The following is an 18,596-nucleotide window of genomic DNA, read 5'->3' as shown; positions in this document are numbered from 1 at the left end:
ATCAATCAGTGATAGAGGGAAGTATAACGGACATTTATTTCAATGAAAATGTCATGGATTACTACTTTAACTACATGTACGAGACAGTGGTATGAGGACAGCGTAAACAGAGTGCTGAGCTGAAACAAGTTTTAGTCCAGTCTGACTTGTGTAGGCTGAGGCTGCCTCGACGTCCTCTGTGCTCTTTAATAAATCATAACAACCACAGATGGGAGTGAAACGGTGGAAAACAGCTGACACCTCGAATACAGGTGTACAATAGTTTAAATCCTGCAGGGGAACGGCTGTGATTGGAGGGAAGAGAGGGTCAATGAGGCCAGCTGATTGGTTGAGGGATTCCCATATAAATGAGCCAACAGGCCCGAAGGGAAGTTAGAAGTTAAAAATGATGTTTTATATCTGAAGTCCCTGGATCACATACTTGCCAAAGCTTAAAGATAATGCGATCAATTTCTCTCTTCAAAGAATATGAAACTGTCTGTATGGCTTTGGAGAAAGTGATCGTATATTGATAATGTGTGTCAGGATGAAGCTTAATCCATGTCTAGTAAAAGTAGAAGTAGGCACGCACTTTTTTTTTTATGCTCTCATGATACAAATGTATTTACAGAAAATCCCCCTAATGCGTGTGGATACATTTCAAAGGGCCAGTGGAATATGAGAGGAGGGAAAGGTGAGCTGTCTTGCATCTCTGAGAGAACAAATTTAATGATGGCAAGAACCTCAAAGAGATTTAAAAAAAAATAATAAAAAAAAAAAAGGTTGGAAAGAGAGTTTCTTTGAGCTTCCAAACCAATCTAAATAAATGTGATCACTCCGCAAAGTTCGACAAATGTGGTACATCTTCAGCAAGCAGCAAAATGTATCACAGTGTATATCACACTGTGTCACTATATATTGCTTACTTGGGTTTGATTGATATAGCTTTGTTGCTTTGCCACATTGATCTTTGGAGGCTGCTTTACCTCATTTGTTCCTTTGGAAAAACACAAAAAAATCCCTTACATTTATTGACACCCAGGCTAATAATATATGTAGGAAGACATTAGACTTTAAGAGAAATGTGTTTGATGGGGAATATAAGGAAGGCAGCATAAACAACTTCATATGATAAGGATGTTTTGTGAAAAACCTCAAAGATTTCCCTCTCTGTCTATATCAATCACTCTCTCTACCTCTCTCTCTCTCTCTCTCTCTCACTCTGCACTCCTGTCTCGGTTAACTTCTGGGCTCGGTCTTAGCCAAGATATCAAATATTAAAGAGGCGGGTTGATCTCAGTTGATCAACTGTCCCTCCATTGATCTGCCTCCCATCCTCAGCGCTGATGTGTCCCATGTAGCTGGAGCTTCCAATTCCAATACGCATTTACAACCTCAAATATGGTATTCTTTCTCTTTTTTGACCCATGCCTGCATCTCTGTGTTTCTTCAAAGTCGTGGAGGAACATTTTGAGAGTCGAGATATTTCAATTCCAAACTTCAAAACGGCTGCCAATTGACTGTAATTTAGCCTTCCTGGTGTTAAACAAGTCCATTTAAATTCAGGCCAGTGAGGACAATTCTGCACTAACCTTGACAGATACTGGCCACTGACTAATGGGAAAAGTGCCGCAATAGCTTTAATCATTCTCTGTGGGCCCAAATCCAGACTTGGCTGTATCTAGGACTCATTCAATCATTTATTTTCTTTACCTGCTTATACCTGCTTCCCCAGGTCACTGGGGGAGCTGGAGCCTATCCCAGCATGCATCAGCGGGGGAAGGCAGCGAAACACCCCGGACAGCTCGATAGTGCGCTCACATTCATGCCTATGGGCAGTTTAGAGTCTCCGGGCCAACTGGCTCCCATGTCCTTGGACTGTGGGAGGAGGCGGAGGAAACCGGAGAACATGAAAACTGTACACAGAAAAGGAGTTCTTCTTGCCGCGAGGCTGCAGTGTTAACCACCGAGCCATTAGTGTTAACCATGGAGCAAATGGAGTTGCTCCAGCTCAAAACGCTCCCCTGGTGACCTCAGCCAGAGTTTGAAAATGTTCAATCAAGCCTTGCGAGCAGATCATTAGTTTACGAGGCAAAACAGAAACAACAGCTTCCTGCCAATTGAACAGCTGTGCTTCCCTGCCTTGATTTCCCCACTGCACACCCAAAACTCATTTCGATTTGGATAGTGACTGGCGGAGATAATCGGACTCCACTTTTTTGAGGAGGACGTTTTCCAAAGAAAGTTTAGAAATTCAAATCATTGCATCGTGGGACTAGCTTATGCCCTGTTGATAAACATTTATTCTGTGTAATGGCCTGAATTAGCCAGAATTCCCATGTATAGGCTATATATTTTTTCATATAGTAAATTCCAGCTTGAGAGACAACATCCATTAGAAAGCCCTTTAATGGGTAACAGAATGAGTTGTTCTAAAGTTACAAACCATTACTTTTCTATGGGGCAGCGGTAGCTTAAAGGTTAGAGAGGGAGGCTCATGATCACTAGACTGGTTTAAAGCTGCACTAAGCGATTTTCCAACCACTAGAGGGTGACAGAAACCGCAACACATTTGTAAATAAACCACAGCAAAGCTGCTGGACTATGGAGGCCCCAATGGACAAACCTAGTGAAGGACCGTGCATAAAGGCTAATATCTAAGCTAAACGTACCTACGGAGAAATGTCGCCGATTACCAGACTCGCTATGCCAGAACTTTCTCCCGCTGAAGGTTACATGTCCCACAATGACAAGTGAAGAGGTAGGTAGCAAGGTTACTAGTTTAACAAGTTTACTCGCTCGATTCCGCCGTACGAGAATTTTTTATCCTAAAAGAGCCGCTTTTAAACAGCGAGGGAGGAGCCAAGCTAGTTTTAAAAAAAATTAAAAGCTACTGAATGGACCGGGAGGAGCTTCGAGTCGGGCCGGGTTTTGACAACAAGCTTTAGAAAAGAGGTGAAAACAGCAACACAGCTGCTGCTGTGAAGATATTGGTTTCTATCATTATGTCTCAAGGAAATCTCCATATAGCACACGCTAGTTTCACGATTGGTTACAGGGTCTGAAATCACTTATTGCAGGTTTAAATCCCAGGACCAGCTGGGAGAATTTAAGTGGGGAAAGTGAATGCGTGACACTCTCCTGTCCCTCCTTTGAACTTAAAAAGTATCTTTATATATACATAGCACTTTTCAAAACAAAGTCACAAAGTGCTTCACAACGATGTAGAAGACAGTGGTTGTACTGGGCAGCTCCCAGTGTGAATGTATGGAACTGTATGGATGTGAATGAATTTTTCTCCTTCTGCTCTTATCTCCTGTGCTGTCCATCCTTTCATTATTAAGTCCGGCCTTCTCGGTCACTTTCTTTCCTATTCTGCGCTCTTCTACACGTTATTCTTCTTCTCTGTCTCCCTCTCCCCCTCCTCCCTCCCCCATCATCTCCATCTCCATCTCTCTCTCACACACACACACACACACGCACACACATACACTCTTCTCCCTCTCCAACTCCCCCTTTATCTCCTCAGGTCTTCATTAAAACTTGATGGGGATGAGTGAAGCCAATAATCTTCAGGCCCCCATGAACCACCCTGCCTGAAATCAATAGGTTTCCTGCTACAGAAAAAAAAAAAAAAAAGAAAGAACAAAAAGGAGGTGGGAGAAAGTCTGGCTTATTAAATATTAAACAGTGGCTCTCTGGGGAGAGGAGGAAGAAGTTGTGGTGATGCATTGTCTGACCCAATTAGCATCTCCTGTTCACCTGCCAGGCTCCAGCCGCGGCTCCGCTCTGAGTCTGACTCGTCACGACAAGGCTCTTCTGGGACGGCGGCGCTCTTCGGGAGCGTTGTCCCCGCCGTCTTTTATACTAATCATGACACGATTCATCTGGGACAGTCACACCCTTGAAGCGGGGGCCATCTTAGCTCGGGTCTAAAATGGTCCGGCTCTTCAGGAGAGACGAAGCACTTCTGGGATGATGTCACTCTTTAGGAACATCGTCTCAGCTTTCTGTTTTACGAGACGCCGCGAGCTCGCTCTGGGACTCTGGGACTTCCTCTTACTCTTTAGGAGTACCGCAGTTTGGGGATGTTTCAGGGACTTTGGGTCATTTTTTTCCTTGAGAGAAGAGTACAATCCACTGTTCAACCCATTCTTGAGATGTTTGATATCCATTTTGTTCAAAGTGAACACTCCCACAGTCTTGCCTTGGTGTGCCGTGGCATTTTCATAAAATGTGACGTGAAATAATTCTCGATCCCAAAAATGGATTAGTGGTCTAAGGTATTAATTCGATTATTTAAAGTCACAATGAAACCGCATTTTGAGAACATCTTGCTTCCGTAATGTGATGTATTTCCTGTTGACACAGGATATTGGGGCGGGTCATTCAAAACTGTCAACCAATGGGATATTAGTTATGGAGAGAAAAACAGTTTTATGTGATAGGAGGCGCGAAGAGTGTTGAAAAATCTGTGATGGTTTTATTGGCTAGAACTTTTATGTACACCTCCTGGTACATGAAGTAAGTCACCAATAAAGATTTTATGTTTTCCAGGAAGTAAAAGTAATGAGATTTTGATCTAAAAATACAAGAAAATATATTTTTTTGTCATAAATTGTCAAACTGTCTCCTAACCAGCAGTGAGCAGCGCTCCGTCCAGAGAAAGCTGGACTCACCAACGTTTGATCTTTTCTTCTCTCGTCTCTTTGGTATCTTTGGTATAAAGCATCACAGAGCGGCTGTGTTGGTAAACATGAGCGAGCTGTGTGCAGTTTATTGATGTCACCTTACAGGATTTCTAGGTGTTGAAGTTCAAATTTTTCAAACAGTTACCTCTAAATATATAATATATATCTCTAATATCTATTCAAACATACAGTCCAATAGGCCGTGTTTCAGCAGGCAGGCGTTGGTGTGCATTGCTTGTCAGGAGAGTTGGAGTTACAGAAGATGAATGAGTAAAGAGATGGATTCAGAGAGAAGAAGGAAAGGAGTGAGGGACAGATGGCAAGAGAAAGAAGCTGCCAAAACTTTTCACTACTGCGCCTTTCCTCTCCTCCCTCTCTATCAGTTGTAGTACCACCAGCGAGGAGATAACTTGGAAGAGACAAGGAAAGAATGGGGGACAGATGAAGAGAGGACGAAATATGAATTATATTAAAACAGAAGATTTTTTTCAAGAAGTTGGCGTCAACTTTCAAGCAAGTCAATCTTTGTATGTTTGTTTTTTGCATTTTTGCACAGCTAGTAAATGTAATTTGATGTAAAAGTTATAAGTAGGTCTGTGTGCATTTGTTATTATCACTGTTCTATCCATTCAGGTTCTGTGGCCACAACACACAGTTATTGTCTGTAGACTAGCACAGCACACTGTGATATGAATAAAAAGTTGCAAGCATAAATCTCTAATTGCCCCCCAATCACAGCAGTCTAGAATGGGGCCTGCCGTCTGATAAAATAGCTTCAGACATATTGATTTCAAAGTCACGAAGGGAAAGATGACTAATGAGAAAACGGAGAGGAGGAGAGGGAAGGTGTGAAATGGACGAGGGAAGGAGGAATGAAGTAAAAAGGTGAAAGCCTGGGAGGGAATGATTTCATCTTCTGTGTTCACGACACTTGACCGTGCCTTGAAGTCCTCCCTAGCCTCTGATTCACACTCATTTGCAGCTGCTGAAAAAGATGTGAGAGGACGAGTCTAATCACACAGCAGGGCCCGCATCCGGGGAGAGATGGTGTTCTGCACGCAGTCTACATGAAAGCTTTGTTTACTTTCACGTTAAGCCTCTGTAAATGGGTGGTACTGTATCTAAATGATTGAATGATTGCGAATAATTATTTTAAAATACCCAAATCAAATGCACATCCCTCTGGAAGAGTTTCTCCTCCTCGAGCGTGACTCGACAAATAGCTTTGGGCTTTGGTGAGACGCTGTAAATGACTATGTACAAAGTAAATGACTTGTGAGACTGGGTTCTTAGTGGTGTGTGTGTGTGTGTGTGCACGCGCGCATGCACTTGAGTGCCTGACTGTGTTTGAAAATGCGAGAGAAGTTTCGGTGGGTACTCTTCTTCCACATTTCCATAAACTTATAATTATAGTGGTTTATCATTAGAGTGGCTTTCTGAGTGGATCACTAACTTCACTCATCTTTCAGTGTCGCCTATTCCCGATGTGATTCAGTGCTGAAGCTGCTCAGTGTTTGATATATTTTCTGTGTTTCAGTGGTTAACTGAACAAAGCAGGTAAACTATAACCTGCAGTCGAAGATTATAAGACCTCACAATCACCACTGTGAACGAAAATCAACTCGGAAAAGCATTAAATATTATAAAGCACCCTTTCCTCATATTACTTACATCACTACTTACAAGGAATTTACACCATCAAGACTCATGAAAGAAGGATAAACACTGCTTTGCACATAAAAAGCTAGGCAAACTGAGTGTATTTGTGTGTATCCTGACACCTGACGTCTCCGCTATACACTCTGAAATCTGATTTCTCTTTACCTCGCCAAAGCACAGATTTGCCATGCGTGTCACTTCCTCTCGTAATCTCTTTACCTCCTTTAAAATTGACAGTAAACACCTTGTCTGGCTTTCCCATCCGCCGGTATCCTCCTGACAATCCATTTTTGACAAGTACTGACAAGACGCTACCCGAGCTGCCTGACACCTGATTGATTTGTGTTGTGTTGCTGCTCCTGGTTGGATCCCCGTCTGAAAGATTATTTCGGTGTCTGTAGTCACTACATGTGGAATTGGAGACGCGCCGCATTCACGCTTTGTTGTCGTTAATGTGGGCGAATGCGTCTCCGGCTATCTCCAGAGGTAGTTTGGGGTGATTGGAGCCTCGATGCGTCTTGTTGTGCATTTACGCCTGGATTTTATGTGTTGTTGCTCCATCTGAACACAATCTCATCACCCAGGATGCAGGTTAATGCCTCTATCTCGCTCTCTCATTCTGTCTTCGCCATCGCTAAAAATTCAGATTGTAACCACATTTATGGTAATGTAAACACATTTTTTTTTGCCTCGTTTTATACCCATCTCCCGGTCAGCAAGCCATGACTTGATCTCTTGCTTGATCTAAGCTATGGATCAGCGCTGAATGAGTGAGAAGAGAAGAAAATGGAAGAAGGATGAAGTGGAAATGAGGGAACGGGCCTGCAACGTTTAACAATGAGAAATAGAATTACATTTCTCATCACCTGCATTGATATTTCCCCTCAAATTGATTCATACAGTAAGCTTCAGCTTTGACGCTACATCTTTCATGTGTGTGTGTGTTTTCCAGTGCTGAGCCCATGTCCAGTCGCTGCAGCCTCAGCCAGAAGGTGTCACTCCATCTATAAGGGTTTCGCCCAGTGTCTGATGGCCCTGGGAGATAGCCTGACGGACAACGCCCGCAAGGACGAGGACACGCACGAGATACACTCCATCTGCAGGTCAGCGGAGCCACACACCCATCCGGTGCATCTGTATACAGCGTATACACAACACACACAAGTGCACACATATGCACTCAAATGCTCGCTCTGTCAAGAATCCCAATGTATGCACACAAAAGCAAACACACTTAAATAGGAATTCCACTCATTTTCAGCATTCAGATATGCTTTTCCACAGCCCTAGGGCAGTTCAGATGGTATTTGTGAATATTCACTTATTTTGCCCACAGCCAGAAACAAGAGAGAGGAGCTGGGTCCTGTAGTCAAACAGGTCACACCCATGTCCAACTCCACAGAGACTGAACTGGAAAACATGACAGTAGTTTTCTGGGGAAAGCAAAACACATTCTGTGGTTTGGAATGGAGTGTGCAACTACAGCATGAAGCTCCTGTGGAAGGAAAAGTTTAGACAAGCATTTTATAATTCCATAAGTTTTCTATCGATTGTCAATAAGGCATGCCTGAGTCTTGGCTCACTACTTACATTCACTGTACTTGTTCATGTTCATGAAATTGTTCCTGTTCACATATGATACAGTAATACTTATAGGGCTGTATATGGCCACAGGAATAATATATATTCTTAAAATGGCTATGTGTAGAATTTCATCAATAAATCACATTAACAACGTTCATTTTGAGACATTAGTACAATTACCATAAGCAAATAAGACTTATTGCTGAGAATACTGGTAGCCTCTACACTGCATTTTACTTTGTGTGCCACCACATTGGATTTAGCAGGAAATGTGCTGGATTGTTTTACTGCACAAAGGGATATTGCTTTATGGCTCAAAACAGAAAGAGAGTGCTGTTCTTCTAGTGCAAACAAAGCTAAAACTTTCAGTTTGTCACAATGGCAGATGGTGGAAGGAGTGAACTTCCGATCACTTCCAACATGTTCATCCTCTTCAGTAAAGCAAAAGGAGGGAGTAGGGACAAGTAGCAGTAGCAGTAGAATCCTTTTTATAACAAGAACCAAAGGGTTTATGGGAAATGTAGTCTTAATTTCGAGAAACACCAGCACTGACAATGCAACTGGTGTGAGATAGAGGCTACCAATCATCTTGATTATGATCTCATTTGTTTATGGTAATTATACCAAGATATCACAATTGATTTGACAAGGATATATTGATGTTTAAAAATTAAAAAGTAAGAACATGCACTCCCAAACACATTTAACCTTAACCACACCACATTACACACCTGTCTTTTCTCTCCTCCCTGCATATTTCTACTCCACCGCTCTCTTTATAGCCTCTCCTCTCTGCTGTAGGCCCGAAGACGCTGATTAAAGATGTAGAGCACCTCTCTCTCTCTTCCTCTCTCTCTCTCTCTCTCTCTCTTTCTCTCTCTCACCTCTCCATATCTCTATATCCTGTATCCATCTGTCATTCCTCCCTCTCTTTGTCGTCTCCGCTCCTCACCACTCTATTTATACACGCCTCTGTCATCCATCTTCCTGTGAAGCCGTATCCTCTCGACCAGAGACGGGAGCCATTACGCGCGGAGGGTCTCAGAATAGGATCGCTGATCTGAGAGCAGCGCTTCTGTCAAGTGACAGCGAAATTTAGAGTCGCGAAATCAAATTCATCCAGAGCACACCGAGTCATCACAGCAGACTTTACACAGACGTTAGGGACAATATAGAGAAGAAGCGTGATAGTTTCGCTCCAATAAAGTCGCTGACAAGACAGAGGCTTTAATAGTTTCTTTAAGCACGCTGAAGCATGATGAAGTGAATCACCAGACCAGTAACACTCTTAAATCTATACATTATGAATTAGGTTTTTACAAACTGAACTTGTTGGGCTTGTTACGGCATGCACACTCTGCACCATACAGCCTACAGATAGACATTTAGATACTACACAGTGCTATGGTGTCACCCAGCAACGCTATATATAACTCAGTGAAACGTACTTCAGGGAAAAGAGCGAGGATTTTCCTTTGTGTTGGACGCGTCTTCATTGAGAACTAATAACCTTATAGAGCTGAATGTATCTTCCTGTGTGTGTGTGTGTGTGTGTGTGTGTGTGTGTGTGTGGGTGTGTGTGTTCCCTCTGTAAGCCTCCACTCACAGTCGCCGTTGTCTCATCGCTAGTCTGGTTCCAGCTCTACACCACACCTTTTCGTTTAGTTCTCCTCTATTCCTTCTTTCTTTCATTTGTTCCTTCCTTCCTCCAATTCTCCCTTCTTTCCTTCAATCCTTCCTTCCTTCTCTCCTACCTTCCTTACATTCTTCCCCCCTTTCTTCCTTACTTCCGTACTTCTTGCATGCCTTGCTTTAATCCACCCATCCTCTTTTCTCTCTGTCATCTTTTATCCCTGTGACAACTGTGTGTGTGTGTGTGTGTGTGTGTGTGCGTGTGTGTGTGTGTGTGTGTGTGTGTGTAAAGAAGAAGAAAAAAAGCACCATTTCCAAACCTCATAAGGATTAAAGTGGTTATATTTTAAAGTTAGGCATTAGTGTTTGGGTTAGAATTAGTTAGGTTAAAGTTTTGTTTTTAATGGTGACTGTTAAAATAAAGATTCGGGGAAGGGAATGATGGTAAGTCCACGGAATCTGCTCACAAGTAAAGTAACACAGTGTGTGTGTGTGTGTGTGTGTGTGTGTGTCACCAAGCCCCTGCAGCCCACCCGTGGTACCACTCCGCTGTTGTTAAGTCTCTCCTATTCCTTGAGGTACCAATTAAACTACTAATCCTGCAACCCAGCCACCTTAGTGTGAATGTTGCCTAATGCACGAGCATAAGAGCACGCACACACACACACACACACGCACATGCACGCACACACACACACATGCACACACATAGACTTAATGTCCACGTACACACATTCCCTCCCTCTCTCCGTCCTTGCCTCACTCCTACTTTCTCTCTCTTTGTATTTCTCATTCTCTCTCTATATCCCTCTCCCTCCTCTCTCTCTTTCTTCCCCTTTGTTCTCCTCTTCTGTCCCTCCTCTCTCTTCTTTCTCTCACCTCCCTCCATCCCTCCACTCTCCTCAGTAGATCACCTCCCTCCATCCCTCCACCCAGGAACATGGTTTTAGCAGTTCTATCAGAGCCGTCTAATGAGGAGGTAGCATGGCGCTCCCCCTCTGAAGATCTGCATGCACGTGCACGTTCAAACGCGCACGCACCCACACACGCACACGCACTACCGTGTAGACTGAATAGCAGGCTATGATTTGCATCTAGGCCAAGGCTGCACCATTGTCAGAGCTTTCCCAGGAGTGCAGCGCTGCTTATATTCCACGTCTCCACAATAGGCATTTATGCAGTTGCAATCATTCACCGTGGCTCCGGAATAGGTAGAGTGAAAATTAAGTTTTTTAAGCTAAAGATATAGAGGAATTATCTAGGATAGAAATTAAACAGTGTGCCACTGTGGTGGCTGAGGGAGGAACAGTGGAGGTTCAGATGAAAAATACTCTGCAAAGAGGAGCAACACCTGTTAAGGTAAGCTAAGGACGCATTCGCACTAAGTAATGTTTGGAGTGTTTAGTCCGCTTTGTTTGGTGCAGATGAGAACAATGCCATTCAAACTCGATTGTGCACCAAATAACGGCACCGAGATGCGTAGAAATGCAAGTCTCAGTCCTCTTCCAAGTGAAAAAGGAATCCGAACCAAGTACAGCAAATGACCTCAAAGTAGGGATCGGATGATATATTGAAATTCAATATATCGCAATGCAAAACTGTGACAATATGTATCGTGGAGCAGAAAAGTTAACTGCAATATTAGCTGCATTTTATTCTGCTGTAGTAATCACAAATGAGATGGTTTGACCATCACAATTTCACAAGTTCTCCATTGGAACTGTATTATTTGCACTTGGTGGTTGTATTGAATCGTGAACCCCATATTGTGTATTGAATCGTATCGTGAGATAAGTGTATCGTCCCATCCCTACCACAAAGCATGCAGTTTTATGGGTATAAGGTCCATCATGCTTCGTGCATCATGCAAAGTTACAGGAATCGTAAATCTCTAACCTTGCAAGATGGCAGGTTACCAAAAATAAACTAATAAACGAGCTGAGTCCGTGTGACTTTGTTTACAAGCCCTGGTTCACTTCTATCTGAGCAGCATGACCCTAAATGAACCAAGCACAAAAATGCAACAAAGTCAACTTTTCCACTACGATTTGGTGCAGAGAGAACCAACCATAGGTGTGATCGCACCCCTAATACTAGATCAAAATATATCCACAACAGTCATAAAAAGATATCTCCTGCTTTTTGTTATCATACCCAGAGAGTTTTGTGCAGAGTCTAAGAACCAGGTGAAAATACGGGATTCGTTTCCCTGGTTACAGTCATGTAAACAAAAGGCAAAATTTAACCACTGTTAATGCCGGTCAAAGCGGCATCTGAATATCACATCACTTTTCTCTTTCACAGGGATGAGCTTTCTTTCACAGGGACTTCTTTTTCACAGCAGCCTTAGTATTTGCCTTTATATTTTTATCCTCTACAGATTTAGATAAGGTCATCCACGCTTTCATTGCATCTCATTGCAGCTCTCTTTATTCCTATCTCTGCTTCAGTTAAAAGTCACTTTCACGTCTCCGGCTTGTTTAGAATGCAGCGGTTACGATTTTGACTGGTGCCAAACAAAGAGACACATAATATCCCCAATTTTAGCATCTCTCCGCTGGGTGACGCTTAGATATAGAAATGATTTTAAAGGGGCAATAAGCAAGATTTTTACTGCCCATTGCACAGAATGACCATACTATATCTATGGGGGTTTGATAGGGTTGTTGATCAGTACCAAAGACTCAATTTCCCCCTTTCCACTTAAGGCCAAAAGCCCAAGAACTTTGGCCCAGGAACTCCAGCCTGGAACTGAAGCACTGGGGCTAAACTTGTTAAAGTGTTTGCACTGACCAACCTCGTCCCCGCGTAACCATGACAACTAACTTACACAACTGCTTGTCATCAGACGTGGCAGACAAGGCTGCTGTAAATTGTACAGTATATGCGTTAACATTAGTTTTAATTAGTCTGTGGGAAGTTTTAAAAAAAGAGAAGAAGGTTACAGGATGAGGCCAACATCATTCGCATAAGAAAAGTGTGACGTGTCATCGCTGGGCAACGACTTAAATGCCGACTGAAGGCACGCAGGCAAAGGCAGTTTTTTCCTTTAACGTTTGCTCCTTTAACGGTAGTCCTTAACTACTGTGTGTGTCAAACTTGCAAAGTGAGTGATAGTAATTGGGGTATTTTTATAGACAGCTAAATAAGGCCAATATTGGTCTTAATATACGGCATCAGGCTAAAACAAAAGCTGTTTCCAACTCTTAACAGTCAAAAGCATGTGGCAGACCAGCCTCATTTGAGACAATGGGTAGAATTAAAAATTAAAAATAGTTTTATTCAAGTTTTATTATTTTTTAATTTTTTTTTATGCATAGCGAGATGTTGTTGTTGATGAGGTTTCTCCATTTACCGTCACATTAATGTTAAGTTATTATACAAAACTATTTACCTCCTATTATTTATCCTCTTTATCTAACAGCTCGATGCTCATTAACATTAATGTGCGCGTGTCTCCTTTCATACCGTTTTTATCCCACGAGGTAAATACAGTAACCGAACCATCACTCTCATCAAAACAAACATGGCGTCGGACAGTGAGGAAGAAGAGCTCCTGCTGTCATGGAAACAAAAGTAACAAAAGTACTTCTTGTGTGCAGCGGACGGTCAACTGCATTTGCATTTTGTCTCGCTCATTCATTGATTTAGTTTATTTCACACCATTGTGGCTACGCAGATGCGACAAGAAAAAGGAACTTTGGCTAGCTAAAGCAGTTAATGTAGTGTTTTTGTTTTTGCATGTGTTTTAATATTGTGTTGGTTCTTATGTTTTTTCTTTTGAATGTGTTGCTCAGTTTTTAGGTCCTTTTTAAAATAGATTTTTACAATTTCTTCTTATGCATTTTAGTCATTAACTAGTATTAGTATTGTTAACTCCGCCAAGGAGGTAATGTTTTCGCCTGCGTCTCTGTGTTCGTCTGTCTGTTAGCAGGATATTTCAAAAAGTTGGGCACAGATTTGCACAAAACTTGGTATGAAGGTTGGTTATAGACCAAGGAAGAGCTGACTAACTTTTCATGTTGATTGGGCGTGGCATATCACCAAAAGGTGGTTGTCAGAAATGATGGAGGTCTGTGCTCTACTGAGCACATTTTCTAGTTATTATTATTATTGTTATAGACCTGTAATAGCCTTTGCAGCTCACATAATTGTTGAATGTCAGATGGAATAGATTGTATAGTGCGATTAAAAATAGTAGTTTAGTGCAGCAACCAGAGTTTTTCTTTTTCTTTTCTCATTGCAAATATAGATTGAGTATTGTGTGAGAGGAGAATAGAGAGAAAGGTTCACTGCAACAAGCTGAAGGAAACTCTCTGGGAACACAGCAACCTTGGACAGAGTAGTCACGCTTTCTGAGGTTTCTGCAGGACACTGAAAATCACATCTCCACTGTTTTAATCAAAATGGCCTTTACATCCATCAAATTATTTGACAGTTTATCATTCTTGTATTCCATTTGTATTTATTTTCATCACATCTATATTTATAATTTATTTTTTGTTACGTCCAGCCCTCGTAGAATAGATGATGGTAAAACGTTTGGATTATTTCTTGATTGTTGTATGATGTTCAATATCTCGTGTTGATGGACTATGGTAATACTGTATGTGGAATGCTTTGATGTCCTTTCCTCTGGCAATCAATCAACAAACCAATCAATCAATACTATCAGAGGGAATCTACTCAGCTCTTTGTTACTCTTCATTCTACTCTTCATTCTACTAAGCAGTAGAACAGAAATAGAAACAAACTGGGGGCCACTGATGCCAGGCTAATGTGCTTCAGTCTACTCTAATGTGCTTTACTCTAATCCACTCGAATGTCCCTTAATCTATTCAACTGTGCTTTACTCTAATCTACTCTACTCTAATGTGCTTTACCCTATTGTTATCTAATCTACTCTACACTACTCTAATCTACTCTTTACTGTGCTTTTCTCTGCTCTACCCTACTTTTCTCTACTCTAGTGTACCCTACCCTACCCTACCCTACCCTACTCTACTCTACTCTACTCTACTCTACTCTACTCTACTCTACTCTACTCTAATCTAGTCTAAACTAATCTACTCCTCTAATCTACTCTACACTTCTCTAATCTACTCTACTCTATTACTTTACTCTAGTCTACTTTTCCCTACTCAGCTATAATCTGTTCCACTCTATTCTGGTCTACTCTACTGTGCTCTACTCTGTACTAATTACTCCACTCTGCTCTATTCTAATCTACTCTACTCTATTCCACTCTATTGTGCACTACTCTCCTCCAGTCTACTCAAACTACTGTAGGCTATTGATGTCTAACTTTAAACCTTATATCGGTAAATGCTTATTCTCCAATATTGCCCACATTTCAGTAAATATAGAAAATCTTTTGAATTGGTTTCCTGTGATGTTGAGTCATGAGGTTTAGTCAACACGCAGACGACCATGTATTTATATGTATATTCATTTCAAGTGAGAAAACAAAAAATAGGCTCCAAATTGGGGTTTGGAGGTTTTCCGGATGTCAGCGGTGCTACGTTAGCAGGAGAATAGAAGTAGCCTCAGGAGGGTTTATTATTGTGAAAGCAGCTGGCTGTCTGTCAGTGTCCTCACTGTGATTCTGCTGTCTCGGCACCACCTGTGACTGGAGCAGAAACCCACACACCTCGCACACACACACACACACACACACACACACAATCCCCCACACACACTGTAAAACCTGTACTGACTGCACCGCTGCACATCAGGCCATTTCTCTCTCTCTGACTTTTTCGTGTTCTTCCTCTCTCTCAGACACATTCTTACACACTCTTACACACACACACACACACACACACAGACGGTAACCAGATGCTTCCAACCCCCAGCCCTCCCTCCATCAGCTGCTCCTCCCACAGCAGCAGGTAAGCAGCAACCCCCCCCCCCCCCTTCCTCCAGCAGCCGTTCTGTCAGAGGTGGACCACTGGAGTGTTTAGGCCCTGGACACGGGCCAAACACACACACACACACACACACACACACACACAGCAGAGTCACCATGGGAGGCCAGGCCTGCGAAGGAGATGGTGTTTACTTGGGTTGCTGAGTGTATTTTGTAGAGCTGTGTGTGTGTGTGTGTGTGTGTGATAGCAAGGAGGGAAGGTGTGTTGGAATGTGTCAAGAGAGAGCGAAAGTGTGTATGTTCTTGTATTTCTATACTTATGAGGACCAGATGTCGTCACAAGGATATACAGGTGAGGAAAATCCTCCGAAGTTAAAACATTTTGCCGGTCCTCACTTCTATTTTAGGGTTAAGACAGGACGAGTTAGGATCAGGTCTAGGTTAGGTAAGGGTTAAAGCTGCAGGAGGCAAGATTAAAAATACACCTGTCTCATCAGCCTGAATCACAAAGTGGGGCTGCAACAGAGAAGAGCGTCCCATCTCATCCCATCGTAGATTCACCCTATTTGCCCAAATGACATTGTGTCAGGTATGTACACTTCTCCTCTGATGTCAAGTCACATGATTTCTGGGTGGGTGCAGCTTTAAGGTGTTTGGATGGAAGGTTTGGATTAGAGGTTAGGGAATGAATATAGTCAATGAAGGTACAAATGTGTATGTGTGTGTGTGTATGTGGCAAGTGCACATTTACAGCACCTCCGTTATGCAAGTGGAAGCACTGCTGCTGCTTGCAATGGCGTTGACAGGGACTTCAGTGTTTTTTAGTGTTTTAGTGTTGGGCAGATGTTGAAGAGACCCATCTGCTGCTGCCTTCTCCCCCCCAACCACACACACACACACACACACACACACACACACACACACACACACACAGACCAGCCCTCCCTCCGCTTTCATCTAGTTAGCACTCAGCTAAACTCAGTGTTTCCTCAGGGACAACTTAGCCAACACATTCATGATGAAAGCAAAATTAGCAGCCTATTACAGTCAGATGGACTCAGCTCTGGATGTGTAGCGTGAAAGTTAGAACATGGAGTAAAGTTTAATGGCAAGTTTCACCGGATGGAGATGCTCACATGCAAGCGAGCTCTGCAGTAAACATGTCAGAATCATTCTCTCTCTTGCTCCTTCTCCTATATCTTATCATGCCTTCCCTCGATCTCCTCCTCCTTTTCTCTGCAGGTTGCAAGTTACATGAACATGGTGAAGATGACCACATGTTTGTTATTTTCTTTTTTCTTTCTTTCTTTCTTTCTTTCTTTCTTTTCTTTCTTTCTCATTGTTACTCTTCTCTGCAGGTCAAAGGATGATTTTCATCACTGCAACATGATGATGACGTCACATTCATCACTGCAAAAAATATCCATCTTAACAAGTCATTTAGTCTAGTATTAAGTCTTAGGTCTAAATCCATGACATTGTAATATAAATGTCCTTTTTGCTGCTCTCTATCACTGATTGATACATTTACATTTGCTGTTCTAAACACCTGGTGTCTGGCAGCAAAATTTTGTATCTGTATGTTAAAATCTCAAACCACAAGCATCCATTGATTCTTCACGGAAATGATCAGGCTGTAGATTTGTCTAATTGTCATTTATTAAGTGCATTTCCCCCACAATGATGTCCTTCAATGAGGCAAAATTTTGGCACAACAGCAGGAAAAACACTCTTGTTCACAGGTAGTGATGCCTTACGTTTCCAGCAGCAGCAACAGCATTTTGTTTCACAGATAATTTCACGTTTTTTCAACACAGTTTAACCCGTTTTCATGACTGTCTAGAATCAAGTGTCATTTTCTTGATACCAGTGGAGTGATCTGCCTTTTTCTGCAGATCACTGTTGACATGTCTAGAAAATTCCTGAAGGATGTGAAATTGCATTGGAAACTAGTTGAATATGAGATTAACTCACATTTTTTGCAGTGCATGTAGCCTCGTTTTCACCCCCACCTTCTGCCAGACCCCACAGAAATATTCATTACCATGTTAAAGAGCAACATGAATACACTCAATTAGACAGTCAGTCAGTCAGCACCAGTTTAATGATTTTCTATAAAGGTAGCAAAACCTCCTGCATATGGATGGATACAGGGATGAGGGGACAGAGAGAATGACAGAAAGAAGAACTGAGACAGAGGGAGATGGGACATGGAGGGAAATTGAAGAGTAGAGGAACGGTGAAGACAGCAGGACAGACAGAGAGGAAGTAGGGAAGTGGATGGCTGAAGACGAGAAGATAGAGCGGGAGAGTGAGAGACGAGCAGGCAGAGTCAGAGACAGCCAAGGACAAATACAGCAACTGCTAACGAACACTGTTAGTTCTTGTTATGAGAGACAATGTGAGCAGAAAATGCCGCGAAGGTGTCCTCACCTCCCTCCTCATTGTCCCTCCTCTTTCTCTTCCTCTCCGCAGGTCGTGGGACGAGTTCCACGACTGCGCCAACGTGGCGATGGCCGGCTGTCCCGACGAGGCCGCTGCCGTCTGGGAGTCCCTCCGCCAGGAATCCAAGAAGATGCAGTTCTCCGGAAACCTCTACGACATGTGCTCCGACCGCAGCGGCCACCCGGCGGCCACGGCCTCCCCGCACGGCCCGCACGGCCAGGAGGAGATCAACCAGGAGTCCCTACGAGGGCGCGCCAATCATCTGGCAGGCCCCACCCTCCTCCTAATGCTGCTCCCTCCCCTGCTCTCCTTGTTGTCTTGGATATAGCTCCCGCAAAGAAACGGGACTAGTGTGAAGAGACTTAGAAACTTTGTGATTTTTTGTTTTTTCTGCCACAACTCCATAGACTTTTTTTTTCCCCTCTCCGCTCTGCCAGAGGTTGAATATTTCTAACTGCATGTTCAGAGGCCTGACAGTCTTTTTTGATAATGTAAAAACTGCGTGTGCTGTTTCATGCATATTCTCTTGCCTTTTAATTAGTCTCTCTGTTGGACACAAACACACACACACACACACACACACAACACACATACAGAGACACACATACGCTGTACAGAAACCGAGCCGCAACCAGAGATGCACACAAACACACGGACACACACACACACACACACACACACACACACACACACACATGCACACACACACACAGACAGAACACTCACCAGCCATAAGT

The 18,596-nt window shown here is 42.8% G+C and overlaps 1 protein-coding gene across 1 annotated transcript; it reads left to right on the top strand.

Moving 5' to 3' along the window:
- Positions 1-1,744: 1,744 nt before the first annotated feature.
- On the top strand, positions 1,745-18,187 carry nrn1la (neuritin 1-like a). Its single transcript, XM_071897836.2, has 3 exons — positions 1,745-1,859; positions 7,282-7,432; positions 17,890-18,187. The coding sequence occupies exons 1-3, from the start codon at positions 1,745-1,747 to the stop codon at positions 18,185-18,187; spliced, it is 564 nt and encodes a 187-aa protein (XP_071753937.2).
- Positions 18,188-18,596: the final 409 nt, after the last annotated feature.

This window comes from Centroberyx gerrardi, chromosome 4, assembly GCF_048128805.1.
Source record: "Centroberyx gerrardi isolate f3 chromosome 4, fCenGer3.hap1.cur.20231027, whole genome shotgun sequence".
Taxonomy (NCBI): domain Eukaryota; kingdom Metazoa; phylum Chordata; class Actinopteri; order Beryciformes; family Berycidae; genus Centroberyx; species Centroberyx gerrardi.
The sequence above is the reverse complement of the archived record's forward strand: the minus strand, read 5'-3'. Positions and strand labels throughout refer to the sequence as shown.